Genomic DNA, 13,188 nt, shown 5'->3' on the forward strand with positions numbered 1-13,188 from the left:
TAAGTAAAAAACATGCACCGTATTTTCAAGTGTGTTGTCATACGGAGTGGAGCAGATGATGCACTGATCTCTCAGGTGGAGAATTCTGAGGCCCTTAGAAGCACCTCCTTGGACTTAGCCCCATGGTTCCCAATGTTGCCTAAGTTTCAGGCTGTACTTAGGCTAGGTGTAGAAACCATTCAGCAGAGAGAGTAATTCAGAACATGGATAAAGAGAACTCATTTTAAAACATGCGTAGTATTTTAAAATGAATTCTCCATGTAGATTAACCTCTTGAATCATAATAAGAATCTTTCCCTTTGCTTGAAGGGCCATGTATAGAAGGGGCTCAAGTATAGGAAAATAAAATCCTCCGGACTATAAGTTTAGAGTAACCAAAGGACAGTTTTGTGCTAACCTTGTTGATGTAAGCATCAAAAACAGAAAACACTCCTTGATGAAGTATCCATCACATAAGTAGGAGAATGGCAGGAGCGACGGCTGCTGTTTTGGCTCCTGTGACTCAGTGAAGCTTCTCTCTACAATTTGTAATTCAGAAATGATATCCTTGGGAATTACCAGTTTGCAAATGTTTATTTAGGTGTGGTATACATACATTATTTATTTGCAAATAAATGATTTATTAAATATTTAAAGAATTGTTTCAAGAGCTTCATTGTCTTATATATTTTTCATAACAGTCTACATGGCTAACAAATCTTGATGTCTCTGTGTACCTGTGTATGTTGGCTGTACCTTCCCACTTTGCCCAGGGAGCTGGATGCTGTCTGGAGCCAGCAGGACACTGAGTAAGAAGTAATGCTGCAGTTTATCAGGGCAAGAATGAATGCTCTTGGGTCATCAAGGGGCAGGCTGGCTCAAGTAGTGTTTCGCTTGGTTGTAGCGAATGGTATAGCCTTGTAATTGCTTTTTTTCTTTGAAACTAATCCCAGGAAGCCAGGAAAGTCTTGTCACAGTTTTATTGGTGTTCAACAGGAATTGACTGGATAGGGCTGGTGATTGAGCTCAGTGCACACATGAATTCCTCAATTCAGTTTTTTAGCACTGGAGGGAAAGTAACTTTGGTTTGTCTTGGGACTTGGGTTTGGAGACTAGCCACACAATAGCAGCTTGATGTGTAGCAGAGGTTGGCCTTGAACTTCTGATCTTACTGCCTTCCCACATGCTAAAAGTACAGGTATGTGCCATCATGCCTGGTTCCAAAGTCTGGTTGGTTAGTTTTTTATGCTAGTCTCATGTAACCCAGATGGCCTTGACCTGTATGTAGCCAAAGATGGCTTTGACTGACTGATCCTTCTACCTCCACCTCTGTTTGAGATCACAGTGTGCCATCAAGCCCAGGACTCTACATTCTGGGCATGCTGCCAACTGAACTACATCCTCTGGAGTCCTCTGAAATGGTTGCTTTTCACATTCTAAAACTAATTATGGTGGTATTCTATTTGTACTGAAATGTGATTTTAATTGTACGTTAATAAATAAAGTTCCCCGGGGGTCAGAGCTATTAGAGCCATAGAGCGGTTGGTTACATCTACAACTAATATTCATAAGCTTCCTTTAGTGGGAGATCAAAATCAAGATCACAGATAGGCTACTCCTTTGGTGAGCTCTGACTCAGGTTAAGTGTAGAGACTAGGAGAGGCATGGCACAGCCAGCCTTAACAGACCTCAGCTTAACTGAATTCATGCATGACTAGCCACTTCCAGAACCCAGCTAGGTATCCCAGATCCCATCTGTTCAGACACATGGTCACAGGTAATGTGGTCACGGGTCCCTTTGTATTTTCTCTCCCTGGGAAGATGGTTGCTTCCTTTTGTGCCCTTCCTCAAGCTATCATTAAAATCATTTAAAAGGGGCCGGGCGGTGGTGGCGCACGCCTTTAATCCCAGCACTTGGGAGGCAGAGCCAGGCGGATCTCTGTGAGTTCGAGGCCAGCCTGGGCTACCAAGTGAGTCCCAGGAAAGGCGCAAAACTACACAGAGAAACCCTGTCTCGAAAAACCAAAAAAAAAAAAAAAAAAAAAAAAAATCATTTAAAAGGCATTGTATAGACAGCTGGGCATTCAGGATGTTGACAGGCAATGAAAATAGCTCCGCACGTTAGATTTTTTTCCTAATGTCAAAGAAGACAACTTCTTAAAATGTGAAAAAAATACTGTTGGTATAAAAATTGTCCCTCCCTAAAAAGTTCTATGATGAAGACTGGTCTTTAAGACTCAGGTCAGAATTGTAATATAGAAAGAATTCCCCAAACCCCTTATATAATTTTATGTATTCCCAATTCCCATTTCCAGACATTTTCTTTTTATAGAAACAGATTTCCAGAGTGAGCATGAACTGTGACTTGGAAGCGACCTGTCGGGAGGACTGCGCTTAAGCACCCATTAGCGGGAGACTCCTAACTACTACGAGAATAGCTCAAGAAGAAAAGTTGCTGGTCAACAGAACAAAGAATTCGAGACCAATTTCATTTTAAAAACACCATGCATACAAAATATGAGGCTTTATTGTTGGACAGAGGCCTTGGTTAGTCCTTTTGTTTTGTTTGGACATAGCTAACCAGTTGCCTCTTTTCCCCATTATAAAAGCAACATGGGAAACTTGGAGCTGGGGTTTGAGCTGTGGAGAGAATTCAGCCCTCTCACACGCATGAAAGAAATGGGGGGAGAAAACTTCTGTGCTCTGGAATAATCCATGGACATACATGTAGACAAAACACCCATACACATAGATAATCCCAGTTGTGAGCAGTTTTGGCGATAGACGTGCACTCAGATCAACATGTCCTCGACTAGAAGGCACAATAACAAGCTTTTTATTGATGAGGACCCTTAAGTTTCCCAGCTCCTTCTGGAAGCAAATTCTTTGTTTACAACTCTGCTGTATGTTTCAACAAAAGGGAGCCAATAAAATGTGTTACTCAGGACAAATGTGGTTTTTTTTTTTTTTTTTTTTGGTCAGGGTTCCTCAAAATGTGTTTGGAAATCTAAGATTATACAAGGCTGATGATTTAAGAAATGGTTCCATGGCTAAATGTACTTCGGAAGCCGGCTTCTCTTCTGCATGACTTCTCAGATCCTTTACTATGTTAATGTGAATATTCCAAAAGCATTTTGCTTCTGTGGTGTTGAGACTGAATCCAGGCCCTGTGCAAGCTTGGTAAGCACTTCCACATTGAGCTGCATCCTTTGCCCCAGACTGTTTTTTGATCAGAAGACACCCTTGCTCATAATCTTGTCCATGGAACACACAGCCACATAATTCAAATTAACTAAGAATATGTCACAGATAGCATACATGGTCCTGGAAGGACCATCTGGACATTATTGAAACATTCTTGTCTAAGACCTTAAATTTGGTCTCTCCTAGAGTATGTTTGATGGTAATCTTTTCTAGTTTGTAGATTTTGTTATGTTTGCAAACAAGTAATGGAAAGAGACGGCATTCACTAAATGAATATTTTTATTGATAAACAGATAAATTTAATAAGCTCAGAGGTAGTCATGGTCCCTCCACAGCAAATGTTACAGTCTTAGACAATTTGAGCATACTTTTTATTTTCTTTTTTTTGAGACATATTTTCTCTGTATAGCCCTGGCTGTCCTGGAACTCACTCTGTAGACTGGGCTGGCCTCGAACTGCCTGGCTCAATCTGAGCATCTTGCTTACCGGTCTTTTAATGATAAGAATCACTGAGAAGCTTATAATAAAAAAAATCAGCAAGAAGCCACTTGCGCGAAGGGCCGTGGGGTGGCTTGTGTACTAAAATATGATAAAATAGCCCGTGAGTAACAGTAGTGTCTGCCTATTAGTGATGTAAGTTCCAGAACAAATCCGGGAGTGTGAAGTCTGTTGTAGGCATCCAGAACAGTGTTTTTACCTCATCTAGCCATCACCCGCCCCCTCACCCCACCCACAAGATCACGAGGAAGGCAAAAGTAACCTCACAAACATCCCCTAGATTGTTGCCTCACAGAATAGAGCCAAACTTCTGCTGCAGGAGAATACCCACGCTATGCAGATTTATACACATTTCCTAGAAATAGATACTTCTCCACCCAGAGTCCATTCATACATTGGAAAGTAGAGCTAGCGTACACCATTTTGAGACAAATGACACATGCAGATTTGCTGAATCTTGAAAAACACTGAGAATTGAGTAGAGGAGGCCAAACATTTCTAACTTGCTCAGCAGTTTATTGGGTGAAAAAAATGAAGCACCAACTTAGCGTCTCTCTAAACATCCGCCCCCATTCATTTAGCTGGGTATTTTATTTTATTTTTTATTTTTTGAGACAGGTCTCTATTATGTAGCTCTGACAATCCTGGGACTCACTCTGTAGACCAGGCTGGCCTTAAACTCAAGAGATCTACCTGCCTCTGCCTCCTGAGTGCTGGGACTTCAACCATCCCAGTTCGAATAGGCACACAAGTGAGCTAGGTCACTTTGTGAACGTTTCCTTGGAAATGACATGATTCTTGCTAACCAGTCTTTTCGTTTCCAGCTCACCTTTAAGACGGTGAGCTGCCTTCAAAGGAGTTGCTCACCCAAGTATTCATTGTGCTTTCTCTACCTGAAGGAGCACCAAAACGTGGTCTGTACCTCCGCTGCGGCTGCCCGACAGGACCACTGTGAGCCTGGCTCTTCATCCAGCGTGCATTGTTCTCTCTGCAAGGGTTACCCCTGAATTTGGAACCTCAGGCTTTTGAGGACCCAGACATAGAATAATTTCATGGTCATGGTTTGTCTTGAGAGTGGGGGTAGTTAGTGGAGATTGAACCCAAGACTGCGCATGCTAAGCACATTATCATCGAGCCATACCTCCTCTCTCTGTTTAATTGAGTTTACCTTGGGTTTTGATACAGACTTCTGATTTAAGTAATGTTATTTTAAGAAGGACATAGTCCAGACCATAATAGCTGCTCCGGAGGCTAAGGCAGGCAGACTCAAAGCCAGCATGGAGTTTCATGTCCAGCCCACACAAGTTAGTGAGACCTTGTGTCAAAACAAAAAGTAACAAAACAAAAGAGAAGCTGGGCCTCCATGGCAGAGCTCTCTTCCTGTGTGTGCAAAGCCCTGGGCCTCTCCAGGAAGATACATCCACGTGCAAGTTGTTTTAGTAACACGTTTTCTGTTAGGTCCAGGAGCCAATTCAGAAAAAAGCCCATTTTCTTTAAAAACGACCCTAGAAAAGGGCAGGTCAGAATTTAGACCATCCAGCTGATGGCAAACCAAGTTCGCTCTTAACAAATTTTACTGTTTTTCTAAGATGGGTCTCACTTATAGTCCAGGCTGGTCTTGAACTTGTATCGATATTCCTGCCTCAGCCTCCCAAGAGCTGGGATTACAGGCGCTAGCCGCCACCCCTGGCTTAATCTTATGTACTTTAAATGTAAATGTACCCAAATCACTTTCTGAGCTATGATTAATGTACACTTTCCAAGATATCAGATAAGGCTTACTTAAATACAGTGATCAAGATATTCATGCTATTTTCAAATTTAGAAGTGGTTAAAAAAAAAAACTACACATACTATCGGTTAAAATATAGAGTAAGTTTGGCACCAACAGAGGGCATCAAGGGGCCCATGTATCCCTTCATTCCTTTAGAGTCTCAAAGCTTCACCATGTGCCAGGCCCTGCCTGGTTTCACAGCCATCCAAGGCTTGTGTTTGAAGAACCAGGTGACTCAATTCCCATGGAAAACTCACAGCGCGCGGGAACCAGAGTTGCTATTGACTTTCCTGTTTGCTCTTTATCCTTATTTATTTACCTATCTGTTTTTGAGAGTGTCTTGCTGTGTAGACCAGGCTGGCCTAGAATTCAGAGACCCAGCTGCCTCTGCCTCCTGAGTGCTGGGATTAAAGGCGCATGCCACCACACCTGGCCTCCTCTTAATTCTTGCGGTGAGTTAGAATAAATTTACTTTCACAGAAGGACACTTCTACTTCCAACTGATTGTAAGATTTTTTTTTTTTTCTGGTCTAGAAGGTAGTGCATAGTGCGGCTAACAGCTAGCAAACGCCCTATATCACTTTGAATTGTTTTTCTTGATGTATCCATGAAAAGTCTCTCTCTCTCTCTCTCTCTCTCTCTCTCTCTCTCTCTCTCTCTCTCTCTCTCTCTCTCCACCAGTGAGCTGGATGTTGCCAAATATAAAACTTACTTCCCTAAAACTGCTCAAATCTCTACCGTTCTGGGAAGGTCTGTAGCAGGTTGCTGAGACACTTCCCCCAACTATTTCTTTCCTATTTTGTGCTAGGCTCTGAGGACGCAGGAGTGAGCTTTTCCAACAAGTAGATCCTGGCCTGGAAGAGCCCATGCTGTACCAGAGAAAGCCAGCACGAAGTAGATAGCACCGTTGTGCTGGAAACTAGTAACCAAGACAACCAGCTCATTTGAAGGGTCTAAGAGGACTGGCCTTGACCCAGGTCATTTGGAATTTCACGGGAGAGGAAAGTCAAGGCTGGTTGAAGATGATGCTTGGAGTGGAGTTTTTTACTGAGTGGGAAACAAGATGCGGTACAATCAGAATGACATCCAGATCTGGGACTTCGAGCACTGTGTTGCATTTAGGGAGCGGAAGGGCTTTTGGGCAGCCCCCTTCCTCCAGGGCTGTGTGGAAGATGGACCTGGCAAAGAGATATACCTGGGAGGGAGAGACAGTGGAGCTGGGTTAGCAGTGAGGGGAGCTAACTATCATGGAGAGGATGGGCTGAATCAATATAGCCGCTTTCAGTGACTGACTGGATCCATGTAATGAAGAAAGGACCAAGGACACACGGAGCAGGATCAGCCCTCACACGGCGGTGGGCGGTGTCTCAACCGTCAACAGGATGTGGTGAAGTTCGTATAGGTCTAATCCAGGTGGGTGTGTCTAGTGAGCAGATTGCCCTGCATCAGGGTCTCAGGCAAGAGACCAGGATTACCTACGAGGGGGGCATCTTAACAGGACCATGGCATCAGGTGCGGGGAGGCAAGGGCACTGGCACCAGAGGCCACTTCGTCTGTTGCGTTCTGTACACACGTCGGGCATGTTTGTCCATTTCCTCTCATTTCTCCTTAGAACGCTGGAAAAGTAAATGTTCTTAGTCCTGTTAACTAGAAATTTCTTCCTGTAGGGGGAACCACTTGTACGTAGTAGTATTAGCTCTTTACAAGCACTCATGGCAAGGTTGTACATAGAATGTGATCAGGAACTGTCCATCATTGCTGCTTGGATCCATGTGGATTTCTGTATACAAAAATTATTATTTTTTCTTCTTCTAGGGATGTCTGTTTTGCTTCTCAAGTTTCTTTCAAATTTCCGGGACTACCTCAGGATGGAGCGTATGTGGGCGGCACTTGCTAGGCAGTGACCTCCATTCATCCAGACTGAGGATCTCTTTTATCGTGGTACTGCTGGGTTTGGAAACATCCAGTGTTCCTCTTGGGGAAAGCAGTGGAGTTTATCCCGGTTGCCGTCTCCCAAGAGGGACAGTTTCCGTAACCTGGAGTGACCAATCCCTGATTCCAGGTGATGATGGGGCTAGAGTTTCACATTCTACTTTATTTGAAAAATATGTGCAAAAGAGCCACGAAGAACACGAACAAACTGGGCGTTGTCGCAGCCGAGTGGTTTGGCCGTAGTTTGTACAGAGGGATCATTGGGCACGAAGGATCTGATACAAGGATGGAATCCAGCGGCCCTCGCAACGGGAGGTGAAAATCCTTTTTAAGAGCACTGAAGGTCTGGGACTTCTGTGGGATCGTCAGCTTGGTGAGGTATGGGTCATGTCCCGGGACTGTAACCTGAGGAGGAGCAAGAAACAGTTGCATGAGTGATTTCAGATGCGTGGTGGGGACCAGGCTGAAGACGCCATCCCCGCCACGAGGAGGCAGCCTTTGCACCTTGAGTGACAGCCTGCCAGGCCGGGGAGTAGGGGGGTGGGGAGGATGGGGGGCGGGGGCGGGGCTCGTGCCCGCTGAGTTTGCCCAGTGTCTGTCTGCTGATGCCAAGAATTACAAAAGGAAGCTTGGTCAGGGACAGGTTCAGCATCTGATGATGTGAGTTAGGAGAAAGGGGGAAGCAGCGGGCTAATTCTACCGCAGTCATTTTCACAGCGTGCCGCGGTAAGGATGGTTTCCTTTGTAGCGATCCTATACTCAGTATCCGTACTGGATATCAAGATTGTAAGTACTCTTCCCCCCACCCCAATTTGCTATCATTCTCTTTGCCATTGATCTAAGTGTACAATTCTACTCCTTTTTTTAAAAAAAAAAAATTTTTTTTAGGGCTGGAGAGATGGCTCAAAGGTTAAGAGCACTGACTGCTCTTCCAGAGGTCCTGAGTTCAATTCCCAGCAACCACATGGTGGCTCACAACCATCTGTAATGAGATCTGGCGCCCTCTTCTGGTCTGCAGACAAACATGCTGTATACATAATAAATAAATAAGTAAATCTTAAATTTTTTTTTAAAAAATATATGCATCCCCCCTCCCGTATCTATGTACCACTTGCATGCAGTGCTCACAGAGACCAGAAGAGGGCATCAGACCTCTGAGAATTGGAGTTACAGATGGTTGTGAACTGCCATGTGGGTTCTGGGACTCCAGCCCGGGTCTTCTTAACTGCTGAGCCCTTCCACGGATTTTTTAAAAAATAACAAACAAACAAACAAACAAAAAACAACTTGGGTTTTTCTAGCTTTGTTCCTATGCATCTTCAGCTAGATTGAGCTTGCTTTGTGTCTTGAGGTCCTGGCTGGCCTAGAACTCACTGTGTAGTCCAGGTTGGCCATGGACTCAAGAGAATCCATGTCTAAGGCTGTCTAATGCTTCCTTTTGAGTCCCTTATGCATCCTAGAAACCAGCCTCTTTTCTCTCAGTTCTGAAGACTGTCCTTGAATTTGCTGATTGGCTCCTTTGCCATGATTCTTAATTTGTTTATCTCCTTGTCTATCTTAACTTTTGTACCTTTGGGGCCCGATCTAAAAAAATTCATCGTTTACACGATGTCTTGAGGTGTTTCCCTTGTTTTCAAGTTTAATATTTGGGCCTTTGGTCCATTTTTAGTTAACTCTTGTGTATATTAAGAGTTAAAGATTATGTTTGATTCTTATACAAATGTCCATCACTATTTATTATTAAGATTATCTTTTCTTCACTGTATGTTCTTGGTGTTTTCCTCTAAGATCTGCTGGCCATATGAACACAGAATAACTTCTGTGTTCCCTATTCTGTTCTGCTGGCCTACATGTCTGTTTCTATGCATGTGCATGCTGCTTTAATTACTGTAGCTTTGTAGTATCTTTTACAGGTAAGTATTGTGATGCTTCTAGTATTGCCTTCTCCCTCCGCCTCCAACAGGATTGCTTGGCTCTTCTGGGTCTTTCATGGTTTCATATGAATTTGGTGTGTGTGTGTGTGTGTGTGTGTGTGTGTGTGTGTGTGTGTGTGTTTCCCCCTATTTCTGTGAAGTCATTGCTTTTTTTGATGGGAACTGCATTGATTCTAGATCACTTTGGGTGGTATGGTATTCTGATGATGTTGACACTTCTGGTCCATAAATGGGGTATTTTTGTGTGTTCTCTAATAATTGCTTTTATTAGTGGTTTGCAGTTTTCTTTTCTCAAGACAGGGTCTCATGGCTGCCCTGGAGCTCTGCCTCTCTAGTGATGGGGTTAAAGGCATGTAACCACCATATCGTGCTTATAATTTATATAGTATGGATCTTTTGGTTAAATTTATTTTTAAATATCTCATTTGTTTTTGTAGCTATTGTGAAAGAAATTGCTGTCTTAATTTCTTTTTCACCAAGTTTATTACTGATACATATACATGCTACTGTTTTTTTTTTTTTAATATTGATTCTTTCATCCTGTAACTCCTCGGAATTAATTTGTAAAGCTCAGCTGCTCTTTGATGGAAGTTAGGTTTTCCTAAGCATAAAACCATGACGTCTGTAAATATAATTAACTTTTTACTTTCCAATTTTGATAACCATTTTTTTTTCTTGCCTAATTGCACTTGCTAAGACCTCCTGTATTTGCCTTGTTCCTGACCTGAGAGTGCATGTTTTAGGCTTTTCCCCATTCCGTATGGTACTGCCTTTCACAGACAGGCTTTGGTAGGTACCTTCTACCTAAGGGAAGCTGAGACGGTTTTGCATCTGCAGCTGTGGTCCCAAGGCTGTGGCTGGGGAGGAACCAGGTGAGTGGTTGGTCTGAAGCCCCATGGTAGCTCTGTCGCTGGAGCTGTGGGGCTCAGCGGGCACCTGTCTAAGCTCCTGATCGACACAGGTGTAGTGAAGCTGTGGGTGAGGCGTTGGCTCGCTGCAGTGCCAAGGCTGTGGCTGGCAGAGCCGTCCCTAGAACTTGCAGGGCAGAGGAGATGGCACCTGGGCTTGGGCTACGGTAGCGGCTGGGCTCTGAGGGGTCTGTTTTCTGTCAGAGTCCAGGGTGGGGCTACCAGCTCCTACGCCAAGACCGCGCGGTTGTGGATTGGCAAGAAGAGTTTGAAGTGACAGCCTTCGGTGGAGCGGGAGAGCCACTTTTCAGATCAGCTCCCCGGACTGGGTCTAAAGCTTGACTTTTCATTCATGGTCACGCTGGAGCTTGCTGGCATTCCCCCGCCTTCCTGACTGTCAGTTCTCCCGCAGGCCCCTCCCCCGGGGGGCGGGGACAGGCAGGGCTGAAAGTTTCCAGGCGTTTCCTTCCTTCTTTTCTATGGGTTCCTTCCCAACCATCCTGTCACTACTCCTCTGCTCGTCTTCCGAGTTCCCCCTCATTCATCCCGACAATGCAGCGTCTCCTTTTGCTGCCCTGGCCTCTCTCGGCCAGGGGGCCGTGCAAGGCACCTTGGCTCACCGCGGCTTGCTCCTGATCTAAATAATGGGGTTGCACGTGTTTATTAGAACAGCCCCCTCTCAGCGCTTGCCTTGCAAGCCCGACAACCTCAGTTTAATCTGAGTTTGCTGGAGGGACAAACTGACGCCCCGCCCCCCCCACGCCCCGCCTTCTGACTTCTGCACGTGTGCCATAGCACACGTACACGTACATGGAAAAATTGAAAGAAAAAAAAGTGCTTGGCTTCTATTAAGAATTATCTGCCAGTGAGGAAAACACATGATTTTTCTTCCTGGTTTGTTCCCATCATTCCCACCTTCTCCACTCCTTTCCTATCGCCGGTCGGATTTCTCTTTTCTTTCTCCCTTGCTGTCCCCACAGTTAAGATTCCCCCCGCCCCTTACTTTGGGCCGTCCAAGGTGAGCACTGTGCATTCTGTGTTCACGCTAGCTGGCCTTGCACACTTACATTGATCACGTAGGACCCCGGCAAGAGAAGCAGGTAGTACTCTCCAAGCTTGTTGGTTCGAAACGGGCAGATGTGTTCTCTGTCTTGGACTTCCACGATGACATTCGGCAATGGATTTCCACTCTGATCGAACACTTGACCCTTTACACCTGCAAGACAAAGAGGAAATTAAATATAAGTATCAGATTTTTGGGGTCAGTGAGATGGCTCCGCGTGTAAAAGTGCCTGATGGGCAAGCCTTGGAACCCACAGTGGAAAGAGAGAAGAGACTCCCTAAAAAGCTGCCCACTGACCTCCACATGTATCCTGTCTGGCACAATAATAATAAAAATTGAAGAATTTAAAAGTAAATAAAACCTTTTTTGGAACGTGGAAGAAATTTCCTCTTTAATGACTTAGATATATTCTTAGTATTCATCTGTCTTAACAGTGTTGAAGAAAAGGGGGTAATTTTGACGCCTGTAAATCACAGCCGAGCTACAAGCCTGGTTTATAGCCTAAACTGGCTGGTTATTGGCTATTCAGTTTTTAGCACACATTATCAAAACGGAAGATCAGAAACAAGAATACCCATTCCTGTCATTTCCAAGTTGATTATTCATTCACCACACTGCATTGACACATGATGGTGGTGAATGCTCTAAAGTCCCCAACAAAAACTACTCACTCACAAGATCGTTGTCAACATTTAAGGACTTCAAAGGCTTGTTTTCACACCAGGCAAACTAAGTGGGAAGCAAAATTATAACCACAATGTTGCTTGAACCAAGGAAGTGACTGATGGGGTCTCCTTTTTAGTAAAAGCAGCCCACATTTAATGCGCAATCACTGTGTTCCAGGCTACGGGTGCATGTTCTCAACGACTCTTCACATCAGCTCTACAAGATGACAAGGCTGTTAGCAGATTTTTACAGGGCCAAGGGAGTAACTAAGTGGTAAAATTCTTGTCTAGGAGGAAGCGTGATAAGCAATGGCCACAAAGCATGGTAAGCAATCGCCAAGACTGCAAAGCAAAACAAAATACTGCAAATGTGAAGAATAAGGCTTTGAGTAATTAAAATAACTTTCGTCTTTTTTGGGGGGGGGGGTTCAAGGGATCAAATCCATGCCCTAAACAACCTCCTTAGTCTTTTTTTTTTTTTAAAGATTTATTTATTACATATACAGTGTTCCGCCTGCATATATGTCTGTAGGGCAGAAGAGGTCACCAGATCTCATACAGATGGCTGTGAGCCACCATGTGTGTGCTGGGAATTGAACTCAGGTCCTCTGGAAGAGCAACCAGTGCTCTTAACCCCTGAGCCATCTCTTCAGCCTCATACTTAGTCTTATGGTCACCTAAGTGGCAAAGCTGGACCCGAGATGCCGGTCTCTGGAATCCACACTAAACCCATTCTATTAGACTTGTCCCACTTCAAGACTTCAATGCCCCCCATGCTGGGGATCGAACCTAGGGCCTCCTGCATCCCAGGAAACTCTCCCCTGAACCACACCGGCCACTTATTCCAGTTTGTCCCTCCAATGACAAGCCAGGGTATCTTAAAGTGAAGTCATTTATGCCTAATGACATCCAAGAAAAGGCCACCACCATGATAACAAGACCTTGGGCTATCTGCAAATAGCTACACTCAGCCATTACTTGCCATGGAAGAAAACCAATGGGCACACATTCAACAGTGTCCTCTAGAAAAGATTGAGGGCAAAGGTGAAGGTCTTGACATTTAGCCACCAAGTCCTTATCTCGACCATGAAGCAAACCTCTGACCCAGATGGCCTGCTGAGGCCTTTCTGTTCAGTTCCTGGCTCATTCCCCAGCGAATGGGTCATTGAAGGCCACGTTTCCTCTCCACGGTGTCTGTGGAGGTCAGCTCCGCAAACCCATCTTCATGTGG

At 44.5% G+C, this 13,188-nt stretch overlaps 1 protein-coding gene across 3 annotated transcripts in view; it reads right to left on the bottom strand.

Moving 5' to 3' along the window:
• Positions 1-6,070: 6,070 nt before the first annotated feature.
• Positions 6,071-13,188, bottom strand: part of Cpm (carboxypeptidase M) — a 79,319-nt gene continuing 72,201 nt past the window's right edge. For all 3 annotated transcript variants that reach the window (XM_076554194.1, XM_076554195.1, XM_076554196.1), the window contains exons 8-9: positions 11,297-11,445; positions 6,071-7,792 (exon numbers count right to left, since the gene is read on the bottom strand). In XM_076554194.1, the coding sequence (XP_076410309.1) occupies positions 7,550-7,792; positions 11,297-11,445 (392 nt within the window). In that variant the 3' untranslated portion in view covers positions 6,071-7,549. The remainder of the gene's footprint in view (positions 7,793-11,296; positions 11,446-13,188) is intronic.

This window comes from Peromyscus maniculatus, chromosome 18 (assembly GCF_049852395.1).
Source record: "Peromyscus maniculatus bairdii isolate BWxNUB_F1_BW_parent chromosome 18, HU_Pman_BW_mat_3.1, whole genome shotgun sequence".
NCBI lineage: Eukaryota > Metazoa > Chordata > Mammalia > Rodentia > Cricetidae > Peromyscus > Peromyscus maniculatus.